General features: G+C 38.4%; 1 protein-coding gene across 1 annotated transcript in view; it reads left to right on the plus strand.

Moving 5' to 3' along the window:
- The window catches only part of TFRC (transferrin receptor), a 31,346-nt gene extending 16,028 nt beyond the window's left edge, over positions 1–15,318 (plus strand). Inside the window, exons 10-19 of the mRNA XM_072812338.1 lie at positions 480–637; positions 1,403–1,522; positions 2,674–2,759; positions 4,119–4,182; positions 5,044–5,111; positions 6,997–7,055; positions 7,267–7,348; positions 8,891–9,112; positions 11,188–11,328; positions 12,271–15,318. Of these exons, the coding sequence (XP_072668439.1) occupies positions 480–637; positions 1,403–1,522; positions 2,674–2,759; positions 4,119–4,182; positions 5,044–5,111; positions 6,997–7,055; positions 7,267–7,348; positions 8,891–9,112; positions 11,188–11,328; positions 12,271–12,513 (1,243 nt within the window). The 3' untranslated portion in view covers positions 12,514–15,318. The remainder of the gene's footprint in view (positions 1–479; positions 638–1,402; positions 1,523–2,673; positions 2,760–4,118; positions 4,183–5,043; positions 5,112–6,996; positions 7,056–7,266; positions 7,349–8,890; positions 9,113–11,187; positions 11,329–12,270) is intronic.
- Positions 15,319–16,192: the final 874 nt, after the last annotated feature.

Genomic DNA, 16,192 nt, shown 5'->3' on the forward strand with positions numbered 1-16,192 from the left:
AGGCCTTTTTAATAGGTGATTTTTATTGACTTTTACTTAAATTTCAAATCAGATCATTCTTATCACCACTTACAAGTCTTCCCTAACTCGTGAAGCCAGCTCCCTATCTTACCCTTGTAAAGTGGGGAGTAATTATGTTTTGACATATAAGTAGAGCACTCATTATTCGGGTAACATGAGGAATTAGGGGAAGATAGACCTAACCATCAGCAGCAAGAAAATATTATTTTATAACTAGGATAAGAATGTATACTGAGGGATACCTGGGTGGCGCTGCGGTTTGGCGCCTGCCTTTGGCCCAGGGCGCGATCCTGGAGACCCGGGATCGAGTCCCACGTCGGGCTCCCAGTGCATGGAGCCTGCTTCTGCCTCTGCCTGTGTCTCTGCCTCTCTCTCTCTCTCTCTCTCTCTGTGTGTGACTACCATAAATAAAAATTAAAAAAAAAAAACAAAAAACTCTGATGTCTGTATTTTTCTAGAAATATGGAAGGAGACTGTCCTTCTGCCTGGGAAATAGACCCCTCGTGTAGGCTGGAAACGTCCTCAAACAAGAATGTGAATCTCACTGTGAACAATGTGCTGAAAGAGATAAGAATTTTTAACGTTTTTGGAGTTATTAAAGGTTTTGAAGAACCTGGTAAGGACCCTTGGTTTTTTGTTTTTTTTTTTTTTTTGTCTTAAGAATGTGGCCAGAAGAGGGAGTGCTGGCAAGCTGGCTTTGGCTTGGTTTTGTGGATGCTGACTCTTGTCTGTCCTGAAGCGAACTGTTTAAGTGTCAGTTTTATTGGAAGATAATAGGTTCTAGGAAATAAACTGGTCAAAAACTGACCATTATGACTAGGTAATCTCTTTTTAAGTTACTGAATGGATCAGCAGTAAGCACATTTCTTCTTAGAGGGGGCAGATGATAAAGATGTTGCAGGCTATACAGTCTCTGTTGCAATTACTTAACTTTGACGTTGTAGCATGAAAACAGCCATAAATGATATGTACTGAATGCGCAGGTAGGCTGTGATTTACTGACCCCCTCGAATAGACCATCTACCTATTTAAGCAGAAGCTAATAGTCCTGCCATTTAGTGAGGAAAGCCCTTGGACTTAGGTTGCTTATTGAATAATTAGAGGGCACAAATAAGTAGTCGATGAGTAAACTTAACTGGTAATTTGGAAAAAGAGTAGCAATACTAATAAGGAAAAATAAATTAGTATTGTCACGTGAATATTTTTCTTTGTCGTGTGAATTTTTGGTTCCCAGAGTTCTAAGTCAGATTTGATGAAGCACCTTATCCTTAGCACATATACTGTATTTTTATCCTTTTTACTAACATGATTATTCTTGAGTTCAATATTAGAAAACAGGTAAAAAGAGCTAACTGTATAATTTATCTTTTTTTTTTTTAAGATCGCTATGTTGTAATAGGGGCTCAGAGGGATGCCTGGGGTCCTGGAGCTGCAAAGTCTAGCGTAGGAACAGCTCTCCTATTGGAACTTGCCCGGATATTCTCTGATATGGTCTTAAAAGGTAGAGTACAAATTTTGTGAACTTGAAGATCTATGTGTTATATATATGCTTTCTTACTTTTACCAATATTATTATGGCTCACTTGTGCCGGACTCTTGAGTTCTTAGGTACGAAGTAGGTTGTCTTTTGTTGTCTCTGCCTTTGACTTTGAAACAGCTTTCCATGCAGTGTCTTCATTGCACTGGGAATCAACTCCTTTGAAATACCGAAAAAGTGTTGTACTGGACTCTAATTCTTAATTTGACAGATTCAGAATAATAGGGCAAATCTAGCATGGTCTCTAAGGAATCTATTTTGAAGGAAGCAGTGGTATACCTCTACTTATTTTCTATAATTTTGTTATAAAGTTATAATATGTAATTCTATACATTATACTTAGAATACTGGATATGTTCATGTATATTTATAATATATTCACACTTAACTTTCAAGCCTTTCTCTCTTAGTACATGCCACTCCTCTACACACACACCCATGCATGCAAACCCCCATCACATTCTTGAGTCTGGGTCATAGGGTAAGTTGTAGTGCTTAACTTCTATGCAAAAGCACATAATACAGAAAAATATATATCCAAGGAAAGGAGAGAAATGGAGAGCAGTGGCACATACAGCCCCAAAGAAGCTGTCTTAATGTTTTCTCTGAAAACTCTTATAACTTAAATTTGTGAATTTTTACTTTCATAACAGTTGTTTGTAAAGTAACCGAGTATTTTAAGTGATTAACATATATGCAGATTGTTTCGGTGAAGGCACACATTGTAGTTACACCATGATTTCCAAGTATCTCTTGATTCAGAAGATACGGGGCTCAAAGAATTGAGTTGAAAAAAAGTGACTTCCTGTAGAAACTTGGTGCCTACTATGTGTTTGAAGTCTTATTTGAAAATGATTTATCCTGTTCTTCGTAGATTACTTTTAATTTTCTTTTGGTAGATTACTTTTAAAAAATTTTATTTTTATTCTTTTTGTTCTTTCACCTGGGGTCTCAAAAGGGAAAGAAGTATTTTTGAATCTGCTGTCTTGAATTAGAAATTTCTGATTTCAAAAAAAAAAAAAAAAAAAAAAAAAAGAAATTTCTGATTTCATCTTAAGTCAGTTGCCTACCTATAACCTTTCCCAAGATAAAACTAATTTTTTGTTATCCTTTAGGTGGCTTTAAACCCAGCAGAAGCATTGTCTTTGCCAGCTGGAGTGCTGGAGACTTTGGAGCAATTGGTGCCACTGAATGGCTAGAGGTAGTGTATTTGAACTACCTAGAGTGGGCAGCTGAACTTGTTTTGACTTAATTTGTCCTCCAGAAACCATGTTTTTTTAGATTTGATTAGAGTTGATCCTGAACAACACAGGTTTGAACTGTGCAGGTCAACTTATGTGGATTTTTTTTTTAATACAGTATAGTCCTCGGGATTCCTGGGTGGCGCAGCGGTTTAGCGCCTGCCTTTGGCCCAGGGCGCGATCCTGGAGACCCGGGATCGAATCCCACGTCGGGCTCCCGGTGCATGGAGCCTGCTTCTCCCTCTGCCTGTGTCTCTGCCTCTCTCTCTCTCTCTCTCTGTGACTATCATAAATAAATAAAAATTAAAAAAAAAAATACAGTATAGTCCTCTAGCTGTAGTTTTTCTTTTCTCTTCTTTCTCTTCTCTTCTCTTCTCTTCTCTTCTCTTCTCTTCTCTTCTCTTCTCTTTTCTCTTCTTCTCTTCTTTCTTTCTTTCTTTCTTTCTTTCTTTCTTTCTTTTTCTTTCTTTTCTTTCTTTCTTTCTTTTCCTTCCTTCCTTCCTTCCTTCCTTCCTTCCTTCCTTCCTTCCTTCCTTCTTTCCCTTTCCCTTTCCCTTTCCCTTTCCCTTTCCCTTTCCCTCCCCTCCCCTCCCCCCTCTTTCTTTCTCTCTTTTTTCTTTTCTTTTCTTTTCTTTTCTTTTCTTTTCTTTTCTTTTCTTTTCTTTTCTTTTCTTTTCTTTTCTTTTCTTTCTCTCTCTCTCTCTCTCTCTCTCTCTCTCTTCTTTCTTTCTTTCTTTCTTTCTTTCTTTCTTTCTTTCTTTCTTTCTTTCTTTCGATTTTTACTTATTTATTCATGAGAGACACAGAGAGAGGCAGAGACATAGGCAGAGGGAGAAGCAGGCTCCCTACAGGGAACACCTTGTGGGACTCGATCCCCAGTACTCCGGGATCATGCTCTGAGCCAAAGGCAGATAGATGCTCAGCCGCTGAGCCACCCAGGAGTCCCTGTATTTTCTTTCTTATGATTTTCTTGCATTTTTCTTTTATCTAGCTTACTGTATTGTAAGAATATAGTACATAATTCATATACAAAATATACATTAATCAACTTTTTTTTTTATAAAGCTTCCAGTTAACAGTAAGCTATTAGTAGTTCAGTTTGGGGGAGTCAGGTTACATGTGCATTGTGCATTTTCAGTTGCGTTGGGGGCTCAGCACCCATAACCCCTGTGTTAGGGAAGTCAACTGTATATCATTTTTGCCTTTGTATATTTAGTCTCAATTGACTATAAATTTAAAAGATGTCCCTAGTAATAGCTACTCTATGTGACAATTAGATTAACACATTGGTACATTTAGTATTTTTCTTTCTCTTCTAGGGATACCTTTCTTCCTTGCATTTAAAGGCTTTCACTTACATTAATCTGGATAAAGCTATTCTTGGTAAGTATCTTTTCGTCAGCTACTTATGAATTCAGATAAACTATTTAGAAAACTTTCTAAAACGATACTGATTATTTTTTACAATTTACATAGTCCATTCCCTGATTAAGACTGACTTAGCTTTAAGTCATCCACTAAATTATGGAATGGGTGCAGATTGCTTTGTTTAATGCAGGTTCCCTGTGTGGTCCTCATTTAGCAGCATTAGAATCACCTGGGAACTGTTAGAAATGTAAAATTTCAGACCTTCTATGTTTTAACTGTATTTTAACAAACACTGAGTGATTCTGATGCACTAAAGTCTGAGAACCACTAGTCAGGACTAATTTTTAGACCAGAAGTAACTAAACCATACCATATAGAATGGTCTTTCTAGAGACTAATTCATTCACATTTAGCTAGATGGTGACATCACGAATGTTTGAATGTTCTAAACGTAAGCCAGTGGATGAACTGAGAATAGTGAAATATCTCACTGGAAAGAAAGAGGGAAGGAGCTAAAATTGAACTAAATCTTTATTGCCCTCTTACCTGTACAGCAGAATGTATGGAGTATGGGAAGTTGACAGTAGCTAGCAGATGAGTGCTCTAATATAGGTGGACTAGAAAGGTACCAAAAAACAAATCATTAACATTAACATCTGCAAATTTAGGAGTAAGAGCTTCAGTTGAGTCAAATTAGGGTTAGCAGTTGCCAAAACCTTGACTCTTAAATCACACTTTTGTCTACTTGAAGAGGATAGTTGTATTTGGCCACTCATCTAGATTATTGCCTTCCTTCTTGTCGAGTACTTTTAGTTGTAGAAGTAGCCATGTAAAAATTACTTAAGAAGGGACAATGTTAAAACAATCTCTTTGCAGGTACCAGCAACTTCAAGGTTTCTGCAAGCCCACTGTTATATTCACTTCTTGAGAAAACGATGAAAGATGTGAGTATATACCTAATTTTCCAAAATTTGTAACTTTTAATTTTTCATCTAATTTTTTTTTAAGATTTTATTTATTCATGAGAGACATAGAGAGAGGCAGAGACACAGGCAGAGGGAGAGAAAGAAGCAGGCTCCATGCAGAGAGCCCACCCGATCCTACGGCTCCAGGATCACGCCCTGAGCTGAAGGCAGGAGCTAAACCGCTGAGCCACCAGGGATTCCCCTGTTTTCATCTAATTTACAAAAAGATGGAAAATGATATTTAAGCCATCAGAAGTGTAACCAATTAGAGGAATTTATTTTTTTTTCAAGTATAGGAATTTAGAATAAATTCTTTAGCAGCATTATTTAAGTCATTTCTTGGCTTATTTGCTCTATTGAACCATGTGAGGTGAGGGTAAACAACATATTTATTCTCAGTAAATATAAGGTGAGGGAGGTGGTACATGAAGGGCTCTGATGTCAAAAAATATGTAGTCTGTTTTGGAACATTGCAGAATTTCCTGAGGCTTAAGCAGTACTATGGGTATTCAGTGGGGGGTGTCTATGGAGTTAGAATGTTACGGAAGCTTTAAACTGGAGGGGTACCTGTCTGGCTCAGTCAGTGGAGTATGCAGTGCAACTCTTGATCTCGGGGTTGTGAGTTCAAGCCCCATGTTTGGCGTAGAGATTGCTTAAAAATAGTCTTTAAATTTTTTTTTTTTAATAAATGAACTATACCTAATACTTAAACAAGAAGGCCAGATGCAGTATTCATTGGGTAAAGACAGGCATGTGAATGACCATAGTTTGGCAATAAGGAGGGATATGGTTTAGCTAATAGGTTTAGAGGCCATATCTTGGATTTTTTTTTTTTTTTTTTGTAAAGATTTTATTTACTTGAGAGAGAGCACAGAGGAAGAGGGAGAAGTAGACTCCCTGCTGAGCAGGAAGCCTGACTTGGGGCTTGATCTCAGGACCCAGATATTATGACTATGACCTGAGCTGAAGGCAGATGCTTAACTGCTGAGCCACCCAGGTGTCTGCGGAACGATTAAAGACGGAGCGGGGATCCCTGGGTGGCGCAGCAGTTTAGCGCTTGCCTTTGGCCCAGGGTGCGATCCTGGAGACCCGGGATCGAATCCCACGTCGGGCTCCCGGTGCATGGATCCTGCTTCTCCCTCTGCCTGTGTCTCTGCCTCTCTCTCTCTCTCTCACTGTGTGCCTATCATTAATAAGTAAAATTAAAAAAAAAAAAAAAAAAGACGGAGAGGGGATCCCTGGGTGGCGCAGCGGTTTGGCGCCTGCCTTTGGCCCAGGGCGCGATCCTGGAGACCCGGGATCGAATCCCACATCAGGCTCCCGGTGCATGGAGCCTGCTTCTCCCTCTGCCTATGTCTCTGCCTCTCTCTCTCTCTGTGACTATCATAAATAAATAAAAATTTAAAAAAAAATTAAAAAAAAAAAAAAGACGGAGGGAAGAAGGGTCAGAGTACTTGGCGTTGATCCTATGGGAAATTAGGAATTGCTGTAGCGTCTCCAACAAGGCTGTAATGTATTTGCAGGTTAGGTTGTGGTAGTATAAAATGTGCTACAAGGAAAAAACCAGAAAGAAGATAGGCATATCATGAATGCTAGAAAGGGTTTTTGAAATTGTGGCTAAGCCACTTTTAAAATGGTTAAAGGAGAACATTTTTTGCTCCCTGTAACTAAAGGAATTGATACCATGAGCTTAGTAGGAATAACTTTAGAAAGTTGAGATTGTTTTAACGGTCTTAAATTTTTTTCAAGAAGATACAATAAATTTTTTTATAATGTTTATAGATCTTAAATATGTTTGTGAATAACTATGTTTAGAAAGATTCATTTTAGTGACACTAATTTTTTTTAATTTTTTATTTTATAGGTGAAACATCCAATTACTGGGCAGTCTCTTTATCGGGACAGCAACTGGATCAACAAAGTGTAAGTTGAGAAAAGTGAATGAACAGCTTATAGAAAAGCAGAATCATCCAGTAGTACCTGCTGTGGTAGGTAGAAATCTAACCCTCCCCTTGCAGTGAGCTTACCTATACTTAGAGTCAATTTAAGAATTTATTTGGGGATGGGGTGGGGTTGCATGATAGCACAGTGCTCTTTAGAAAACTTTCTAGACACATTTTTGCTTTCCTTGCAGCGAGAAATTGTCTTTGGATAATGCTGCTTTCCCTTTCCTTGCGTATTCTGGAATCCCAGCAGTTTCTTTCTGTTTTTGTGAGGTAAGTCTAAAGAACTCTAAAGTTATATCTTAGATCTTTTTTGATTGATTTTGAGTATCCTAGAATGCTTAAGATGTTTTAAGAAGTTAGACATGTGTAGTTATTGTATGCTCCCTTATTACCAGTCTTAATGTAGACTTTTTCTCAATTAGCTTAATTAGCAGTTGAATTTGTTTGCTGGAATGTCTTTTCAATTAGGTATGATGAGTTTTAATAACAAGGTTACCTACTGGACCCTGCAAGTACAGAATATTTCCACCAAACGGAAGGTTCACCTGGACATTGCTTTTCTTGATACGTGTTAAAACATGGTTCTAGACATTTGTCCAGAGATGTTAATCTCTTAAACAGGGATTATAAGTAAAAAGCAGAAAAGCCAAACAGATGTAAGTTGCTGTTATAAGACAACTTTATGAGACTGACCAAGTTGTAGGAGAGCAAGATTACCTTGTTTTAGGTGCCAGTTTGGAGGCACTGAAAGCTACTGAGTAAACAAATGATGAAGGCTTCTGTGCCAAAGTGCTAGAGTTGGAAAGCCAGCCCTGGAGTGGGCTCTAAGGGGTGAAGAGATCTTAGAATTAGTATAGGAGGTCAGGGTGGAAGCCGTTGGCTTTGGCATCAAATTATTCATTCCACAGAGGCCAGGGCCTCATGTGACTTCTTATCACTGGGTGTTTTGGCCTGGGACTAGGGAGGGAAAGGTCTGAGTGGATGTAAGCTCTGGATCTGGAGTTGAACATAGCTGGAACTCTCTTGACCTTCCGCTAGAACAGCAGTGTGGATGGCATTGAAATAGCTGATCACAGTTATCTGTTTAGTCTACTAGGAAGAACTGAATGTCTGGTCCTAGGTAGGGTTGAGGAGATTTATGGGTGAATTCTGTTGATCTCCGGAAGGTTTTTTAAAAACTTCTTTTCTTACTGATTTCTAAGATGTCAAAAATCTAGCAGGTAATATAGAACCATATAGTCAAAGAATTGAGGTCAGATCAAAAGATTATCAGTGAGATTGTCACCGAGGACAATGGTAGGAAATAGAGTTGAAGAAATACTTTGTCTAATGAAGGTAGAGAACTTCATGTGAGCATTAGACATTCTTTTTTTTTTTTTTTAAGACATTCTTGTTAGAAAGGTAACATGTATGAATGGATTGAGTGCTGAATCATTAGAAAGGTCAAGTTTAAAAAAAAAAAAAAAGAAAGGTCAAGTTTAGTCTAAAAGCACACTTCATGCATGCTGTCCTCTTTCGTCATTTAATGAGCCAAACTTCTCAGAGAGAAGAAAACAAAGATATAACCTCAAGAAATTTGGCTAGAGATCTATCTGTTCAGGGTATATAATGCAATAGAATAAGAATTCTATAGGACCTAGAAGAAAGCGCTCGTTCTAGAAGTAGGTTAGGTTCAGAGGAAGTAGCAAAAGTGGTACCAGAATAGTGGGCAAGGAAGAATCGCAACTACTATCACCTTGATGGTAAGACAAATGTGAGGCTCCTACTCTGATGACCCACCTGTGAGTCCATTCACCTAGCTTTGTTTTTCAGGACACAGATTATCCTTACTTGGGTACTACCATGGATCTCTATGAGAACCTGAATCAGAAAATTCCTCAGTTGAACAAAATGGCACGTGGAGCAGCAGAAGTAGCTGGTCAGCTTATAATGAAACTTACCTATGATCTTGAATTGAACCTGAACTATGAGATGTATAATGACAGAATACTTTCATTTGTGAGGGATATGAACCAATTCAGGACAGACATAAAGGTGAGCATTAAATAAAATCAGGTTCTTTCTTTCTTTCTTTCTTTCTTTCTTTCTTTCTTTCCTTTCTTTCCTTTCTTTCCTTTCTTTCCTTTCTTTCCTTTCTTTCCTTTCTTTCCTTTCTTTCTTTCTTTTTTTTTTTTTTTTTTTTTTTTAAGATTTTTAAAGAGCAGCCCAGGTGGTGGCTCAGTGGTTTAGTGCCACCTTCACCCTGGGGCCTGATCCTGGAGACCCGGGATCGAGGCCCACATCGGGCTCCCTGCATGGAGCCTGCTTCTCCCTCTGCCTGTGTCTCTGCCTCTATCTCTCTCATGAATAAATAAATAAAATCTTTTAAAAAAAGGATTAAAAAATATTTATTCATGAGAAGACATACAGAGAGAAGCAAAGACATAGGAAGAAGGAGAAGCAGGCTCTTCACAGGGAGCCTGATGCGGGACTCATCCCAGGAACCCGGGATCACCACCCGAGCCAAAGGCAGATGGTCAATCACTGAGCCACCCAGATGCCCTAAAATCAGGTTCTCATTGCTGAAATACCAGTTTGAAGAGCGATGTTTAGTGGTTCCTGAGGAAGGACATGATTGGTAGCTGAAGTATGTTTCAAAGTGAACTAATGTATAATTTTTTTTAGAATTCGTAACTCATTTGAAAGGAAAGCTGAGAAGTGGTGGGTTATAAATCTAGAATACACCACAGTAAGTATTTTGGAGTCTAATTAGCCAAGATATGTTAAGTTTGTAATTTCAAGCAACTTATAAAGAGGTCCCAGAGAATATAAAAATTTGAACCATGACTGAACCTATGAGTTCAGGCCGTATGTCATATATGCCTTCCAGGGATCTCACAAATGGAGATAGAACATAGCCAATAGTTATACCCAAATACAATAGTTTTTGTTTTTCTAATTCATTTATTCATGAGAGACACACACAGAGAGGCAGAGACACAGGCAGAGGGAGAAACCGGCTCCCGATGCGGGAGGGAGCCCGATGTGGGACTCGATCCCAGGTCTCTAGGATTACGCCGTGGGCCGAAGGCGGCGCTAAACTACTGAGCCACCAGGGATCCCCCAAATAACAATAGTTATAGTGTTGATCCTGCTGTGTTATATTCAAATGCTTGACAAAATGAAGTTAATATTAGTATGTAGTTTCCAGCTCGTTACGGAATTAATATGGATCCGTTATCCATAACGGATCCCTTAAATGAAGTAAATCACTGATAAATCTTAATGATTATGGCTTTCTTGAAACTTGAAACTAATTGTAATTGATTAGAAAATGGGACTTTGGAGACAAATCACTGAATTCTGAAGTTCATTGAGCCAAAATGTTTAAAATTTCCCCTATAGGGAAATTGGACTGGAAACAATATATGGTACAGGAATTATGTATTGAGTAAATTATGTTGTATTTCTTTTTTTTTTTTTTTTAATATTTTATTTATTTATTCACGAGGGGGGTGGGCAGAGACACAGGCAGAGAGAGAAGCAGGCTCCATGCAGGGAGCCTGATGTGGGACTCGATCCGGGTCTCCATGATCACGCCTTGGGCCGAAGGTGGCGCTAAACCGCTGAGCCACCCCGGCTGCCTGTTATATTTCTTGTTGAGGACAGCTTCCTTGTGAGGCTAAGAATGGATAAATACGCCATCTGCCAGGCTCAGATACAAATATGTATATATATATATTTAAGATTTTATTTATTTATTCATGAGAGACCCAGAGAGAGAGAGAAAGAGGCAGAGACACAGGCAGAAGGAGAAGCAGGCTCCACGCAGGGAGGCTGATGTGGGACTCGATCCTGGGACCCCAGGATAATGCCCTGAGCCAAAGGCAGATGCTCAACTGCTGAGCCACCCAGGCGTCCCTAGATACAAATATATTCAAGTTCGTAGAGTCTGGGACCTCCTAGGTAAGGTGTTTAAGTCTAGCATTCTTGGAGTCTTGAGCTTTGTCCAGGAGTCATCCCCTTATCAGAATCATTGCAGTTGTAACCACTAAATTAGAAAGATAACGTGGAATAACATCCTTAGAAATAGAACATCTAATGGAGAGTTTAATGTCTTTCTCCTTCAGGAGATGGGTCTGAACCTACAGTGGCTGTATTCTGCTCGTGGAGACTTTTTCCGAGCCACCTCCAGACTAACAACAGATTATAAGAACGCAGAGAGAACAAACAGATTTGTTATGAGGGAGATCAATGACCGTATCATGAAAGTAAGTAAATGCCCAAAGAGAACTGAAAAGAAAAGTATGCTGATTTTTAATTGGTAAATCTTGCATTTCTAAAAACTAGAGTAGTAACTCCAGGAGCCTAGAATCCTGTGCTGCTTTAAAATTGAGTACAGACTAGACCATTCCTTAAAACTAAGCTGAAACCCACCTCGGGGTCCAAGTCCCTGCTCTGCTGTGTCGGGTATACTTGGACCCAAGCTCGAGCTTGTAAATAAACCCTTGTGTGTTTGGGGGGGGAAAAATTGAGTACAGATTTCTTTTAATGTTCTTTAAATTTTATTTATTTATTTTTGAGAGAGAGAGAGAGAGTAGGAGGAGCAGCAGAGGGAGAAGCAGGCTCCCCGCTGAGCAGGGGGCCTGACGCAGGGCTCGATCCCAGGACCCTGGGTTGATGACCTGAGCCAAAGGCAGATGCTTTACCCACTGAGCCACCCAGGCGCCCTGAGCACAGATTTTTTAACTCTTATTAGCAAGACCTTGAACTGACATATCTAAAGTAGAAATACAAGAGGCATTTGACCTAGACGTAACCTTTTTAGATTTTAAAAACATTTTTAGGAAAGGATCACTAATGGTTTTTAGCTGTCATTTTATCTGTATTCCTGTTTTCAGCCCTTAACAGCTTTTATCTTAATCTGCTAGGAAGGAGGTAGAAGACTTGATTACAATGGGAAATTGTAAATCTTCCATATATATGCTGCAACTAAAAAAAAAAAAAAAAACAATGCAATTAGTTCACTTTTACAAAGGAATTGACAGTTTATAATTTTAACGTTAGAAGATTAGTAGCCTGGTTCTCCACATCCTTAAATGTGGGGGATTTTAACATTTAAAGTGAGAGAAGGACAGTTGTCTTACTGATATCAGGTCCTTCCCTCACAGCAAGAAATCTGTGTAAATTCTCTTGTGTTTTTGCTTTTGTAGGTGGAACATAACTTCCTGTCACCCTATGTATCTCCAAGAGATTCTCCTTTCCGTCATATCTTCTGGGGTTCTGGCTCTCACACTCTGCCAGCTTTAGTGGAGCATTTGAAGCTGCGTCAGAAAAATAAGAGTGCTTTTAATGAAACACTGTTGAGAAATCAGTTGGCTCTAGCAACTTGGACTATTCAAGGAGCTGCAAATGCCCTCTCTGGTGACATATGGGACATTGACAATGAGCTTTAAATGTGATGCCCATCACTTCTATAAGAACATCAGGGTAGTGTGACTTTTAGACTTGTGCTGGTTGTGCTCAATTTTTAGTAGGACTACAAAACCTAATATCGTTAAATTTCTACCCAACCACCTTGATACTCCTAGATGTCTTTAGGCAGCAGCTTTTCATACGGGGGTAGGTACTTGTACTTCAAGTTAAAGTGCATAACCACTTAAAGATATTCAAGATAGAATCTTCTCTGATTATCTCTAAAATTTTAAATGCTTTGTATGGTAACTGCCTCTTTATTGTTACAGTTATGAAAAAGTAAGAACCAGTTACATGAACTATTGCTCTAAATCCTAAGGACATGAACTGGTATCTTCTAAGGGGGAGTAGGAGGGTGGTATCTGCTAAAGGTTGAAAATGGTAGCTTAGTGTGATCCTCTACCTTCACCTGAAGCTGGATAGGAGATACCAGGTGTTAAGACCTCATTCTCCAAACGAGATATATGCCTTCTTTAAGGATTTAGCTGGTTTCCATATCCCTGAATGAAACAGTTAACTTTCAGAAGAGATGGGACTTGTTTTCTTGCCCAGGAGATCTGAAACAGGTCCTTCAGCTGGATAAGATGAGGTTCAACCGTTATCACAGGAATAAGGCCTTAATGCGTTAACCTCAAGGTTATTTATGAGAGGGGAGACCAGAAGCCAAAGACCTATATTTTATTTTCCTCTGCCCCTGCCCCATAAGCCTTTATTAGTTTTTTGTGGTTTTTGTGTTTCCCAAAGTATTTTTTAAAAGAGAACCAGCTTCAGGTGTTTAATTTCAAACTCAGTTTGTCAGACGTTAAAGAACACACTGCCAAATTTTGGCCAAAGTGTTAATTTTTTGGAAAAGCTTTCTATCATTTTGGCACTGAGATATTTATTGTTTATTTATCAGTGACAGAGTTCACTATAAATGGTGTTTTTTTTATAGAAGATAATTATCGGAAGCAGTGCCTTCCATAATTATGACAGTTATACTGTCGTTTTTTTTTATAAAAGCAGCATCTGCTAATAAAACCCAACAGATACTGGAAGTTTTGCATTTATGGTCAACATTTGAGGGTTCTAGAAAACAGCCACAAGCCAAATAAAATTATAAAGCTAAATATCGGTGAAGAATTCCATTTAATTAGGAGTTGCTAATCAAGTTAGACTTCTGTTTAGCCAACCAGATAAAAGTGGAAGTTCTCTTAAAGGAAAGGAATTGTGACCAAGTTATAAATTAATGTCACTTAAAGGCTGTGATAGTACTCCTATGTGTGAAATTTTACCGCTCAGTTTATCCATGGTGTAACTTTAATTCGAATTTTGCAAAATTTCCAGTACCTTTGTCACAAACCTAACTCACATTATCGGGAGCAGTGTCTTCCATAATGTATAAAGAACAAGGTAGTTTTTGCCTACCACAGTGTCTATATCGGAGACAGTGATCTCCATATGTTACACTAAGGGTGTACGTAATTATCGGGAACAGTGTTTCCCATAATTTTCTTCATGCAATGACATCTTCAAAGCTTGAAGATCGTTAGTATCTAACATGTATTCCCAGCTCCCTGTAATTCTCTTTTAGTTTTAGTTGCAGAAACATTTTATGGTCATTAAACATTTGGTGAGTGAATTCAACCACTATAAAATAAAATTACTTCCTTCAAGATTCCTTGTTTTTAAACCTAATGTAGTATTTCACTTGTGGTTTCTCCAGGTCTTCTGTTTAGCGGGATAGTAGTATACATTTATAATGTTTGCTGTTGACAAATGAATTTAACTTTATCCCCTTATTTGCATGTTGTTTCCTGTAAACTTAGTTTATATTACTTTGAATCCAGAATTGACCTTTTAGCTTAAATCGGGAAATTTGCCTGCAAGGCTCGTGGAGGGGCGGGGGTGGGGGGTGAAGGGTGTAGGGAAGCGAAGCTTGCAAAAGGATCTTTGATCATTTCTACCTACCCATTAGTATGTGGTGGTTTTAAGTTAAATATAGATGTGAACAAATGAGTTTGAAGCTACATGACTAAAGACTTTATTTTCTAGTCAACCATCATTATAAACTTGATAATCAGCTGTTTGTCATAGGACAGTTCACCCTGAAGAAATCGACACCTAAGAAAAAGTCCGTAGAGTCTCTTACGTTTCTTAGACTTAGCATCACCTGCTTAAGCTAACCTAGAAGACATAGATTATTACAGCTTCACTGCTTTTGGTCTTTTTAGTCTTCACAGCATTTTATCTTGAACTGGTATTTAGTGTAGCCAAGCAGAAAGGTCATAGCTGGGATTCCTGGTTTGGGTATCATGCTTTCTCATACTTTAATGATAAAGCTCCAGAACTTGAAGACATCATATGAATAATGGGCATCCATGTACAGCAGTAAATCTCTTCAAAAACCTCGTCTATGGTGAGGATTCAGTTATTTCTAATTTAAAAAGCCAGTAAGTGGTAAGAGACTTAATATTCCTGAATGAAATGTGTATCTGAGTAGTGACAACCTGCTGAACTTCAGATTTTTTCTGATTATAGATATCAAGTGCATTTTGAGGGTAAAGGATAAAATAAGTGAGCTCTATCATGACTCGCTATTCTAAACTTGCATGACCTTTACTATGTTTCCTCTTTGAATATTCTTGAAATTTTAGTTGGCTAACCATGGCTTATTAGACTGGCCAACCTTTTGCTCGTCTGTATCTTTGTAAACAAGTGATATGCCCTTAAAATTGTGTCCAAGCTGGTATATGCAACAGTGTGGAAGTTCCTTATCTGACTTAATAAAATGCTTGAAACACTGAGTTGTCATTTTTTAAAATTGGTTTTATTTTATTTTTAAGATTTTATTTATTTATTTTTTTTTTTATTTTTTTTTAGATTTTATTTATTTATTCATGAGAGACATAGGCAGAGGGAGAAGCAGGTTCCCTGCAGTGAGTGTAATGCAGGGCTTGATCCCAGGATCATGGGATCACGACCCAAGCCAAAGGCGCTTAAACACTGAATTGCCCAGGTGTCCTTTTTTTGTTTTGTTTTGTTTTAGGGCAGTTTTGGGTTCACAGAAAAATTGAAAAAGGATGGAGTTCCCATTTACTCTCTGCCTACACACCCTGGCCCAGCTTCCCCCACTATCAACATCCTCCACCAGAGTAGGATACAAGTTACAATTGATGAACACACATTGACATCATTATGGCCCAAAGTCCATAGTCTCCATTAAGGTTTACTTTCAGTGTTGTTCATTCTATGAGTATGGACAAATCATAGTTTTACTGCCTTGAAAACCCTCTTCTCTGCCTCTTCATCTTCCCTCCCCTAATCCCTGACAACCACTGGTCTATTTACTGTCCCCATACTTTTGAATTTTCCGGAATGTCACGTAGTTAGAGAATTGCACAGTGTGTAGCCTTCTCAAGTTGGCTTCTTTCACTTCGTAGTAATATGTGTGTAAGGTTTCTACATGTATTTTTATGGCTTGATAGCTCACTTCTTTTTAGTGCTGAATTTTATTCCATTGCCTGGATGTAACTTAGTTTATTTATCCATTCATCTACTGAGGACCTCTCCGTTGTTCCCAAGTTTTGGCAATTAACAAATAAAGCTGCTACAAACATATCTGGACAGGTTTTTATGTGGATGTGTTTTCAGTTCATTTGGGTAAATACCAAGGAGTGC

The sequence above is a fragment of the Canis lupus genome, chromosome 35 (genome assembly GCF_048164855.1).
Source record: "Canis lupus baileyi chromosome 35, mCanLup2.hap1, whole genome shotgun sequence".
NCBI lineage: Eukaryota > Metazoa > Chordata > Mammalia > Carnivora > Canidae > Canis > Canis lupus.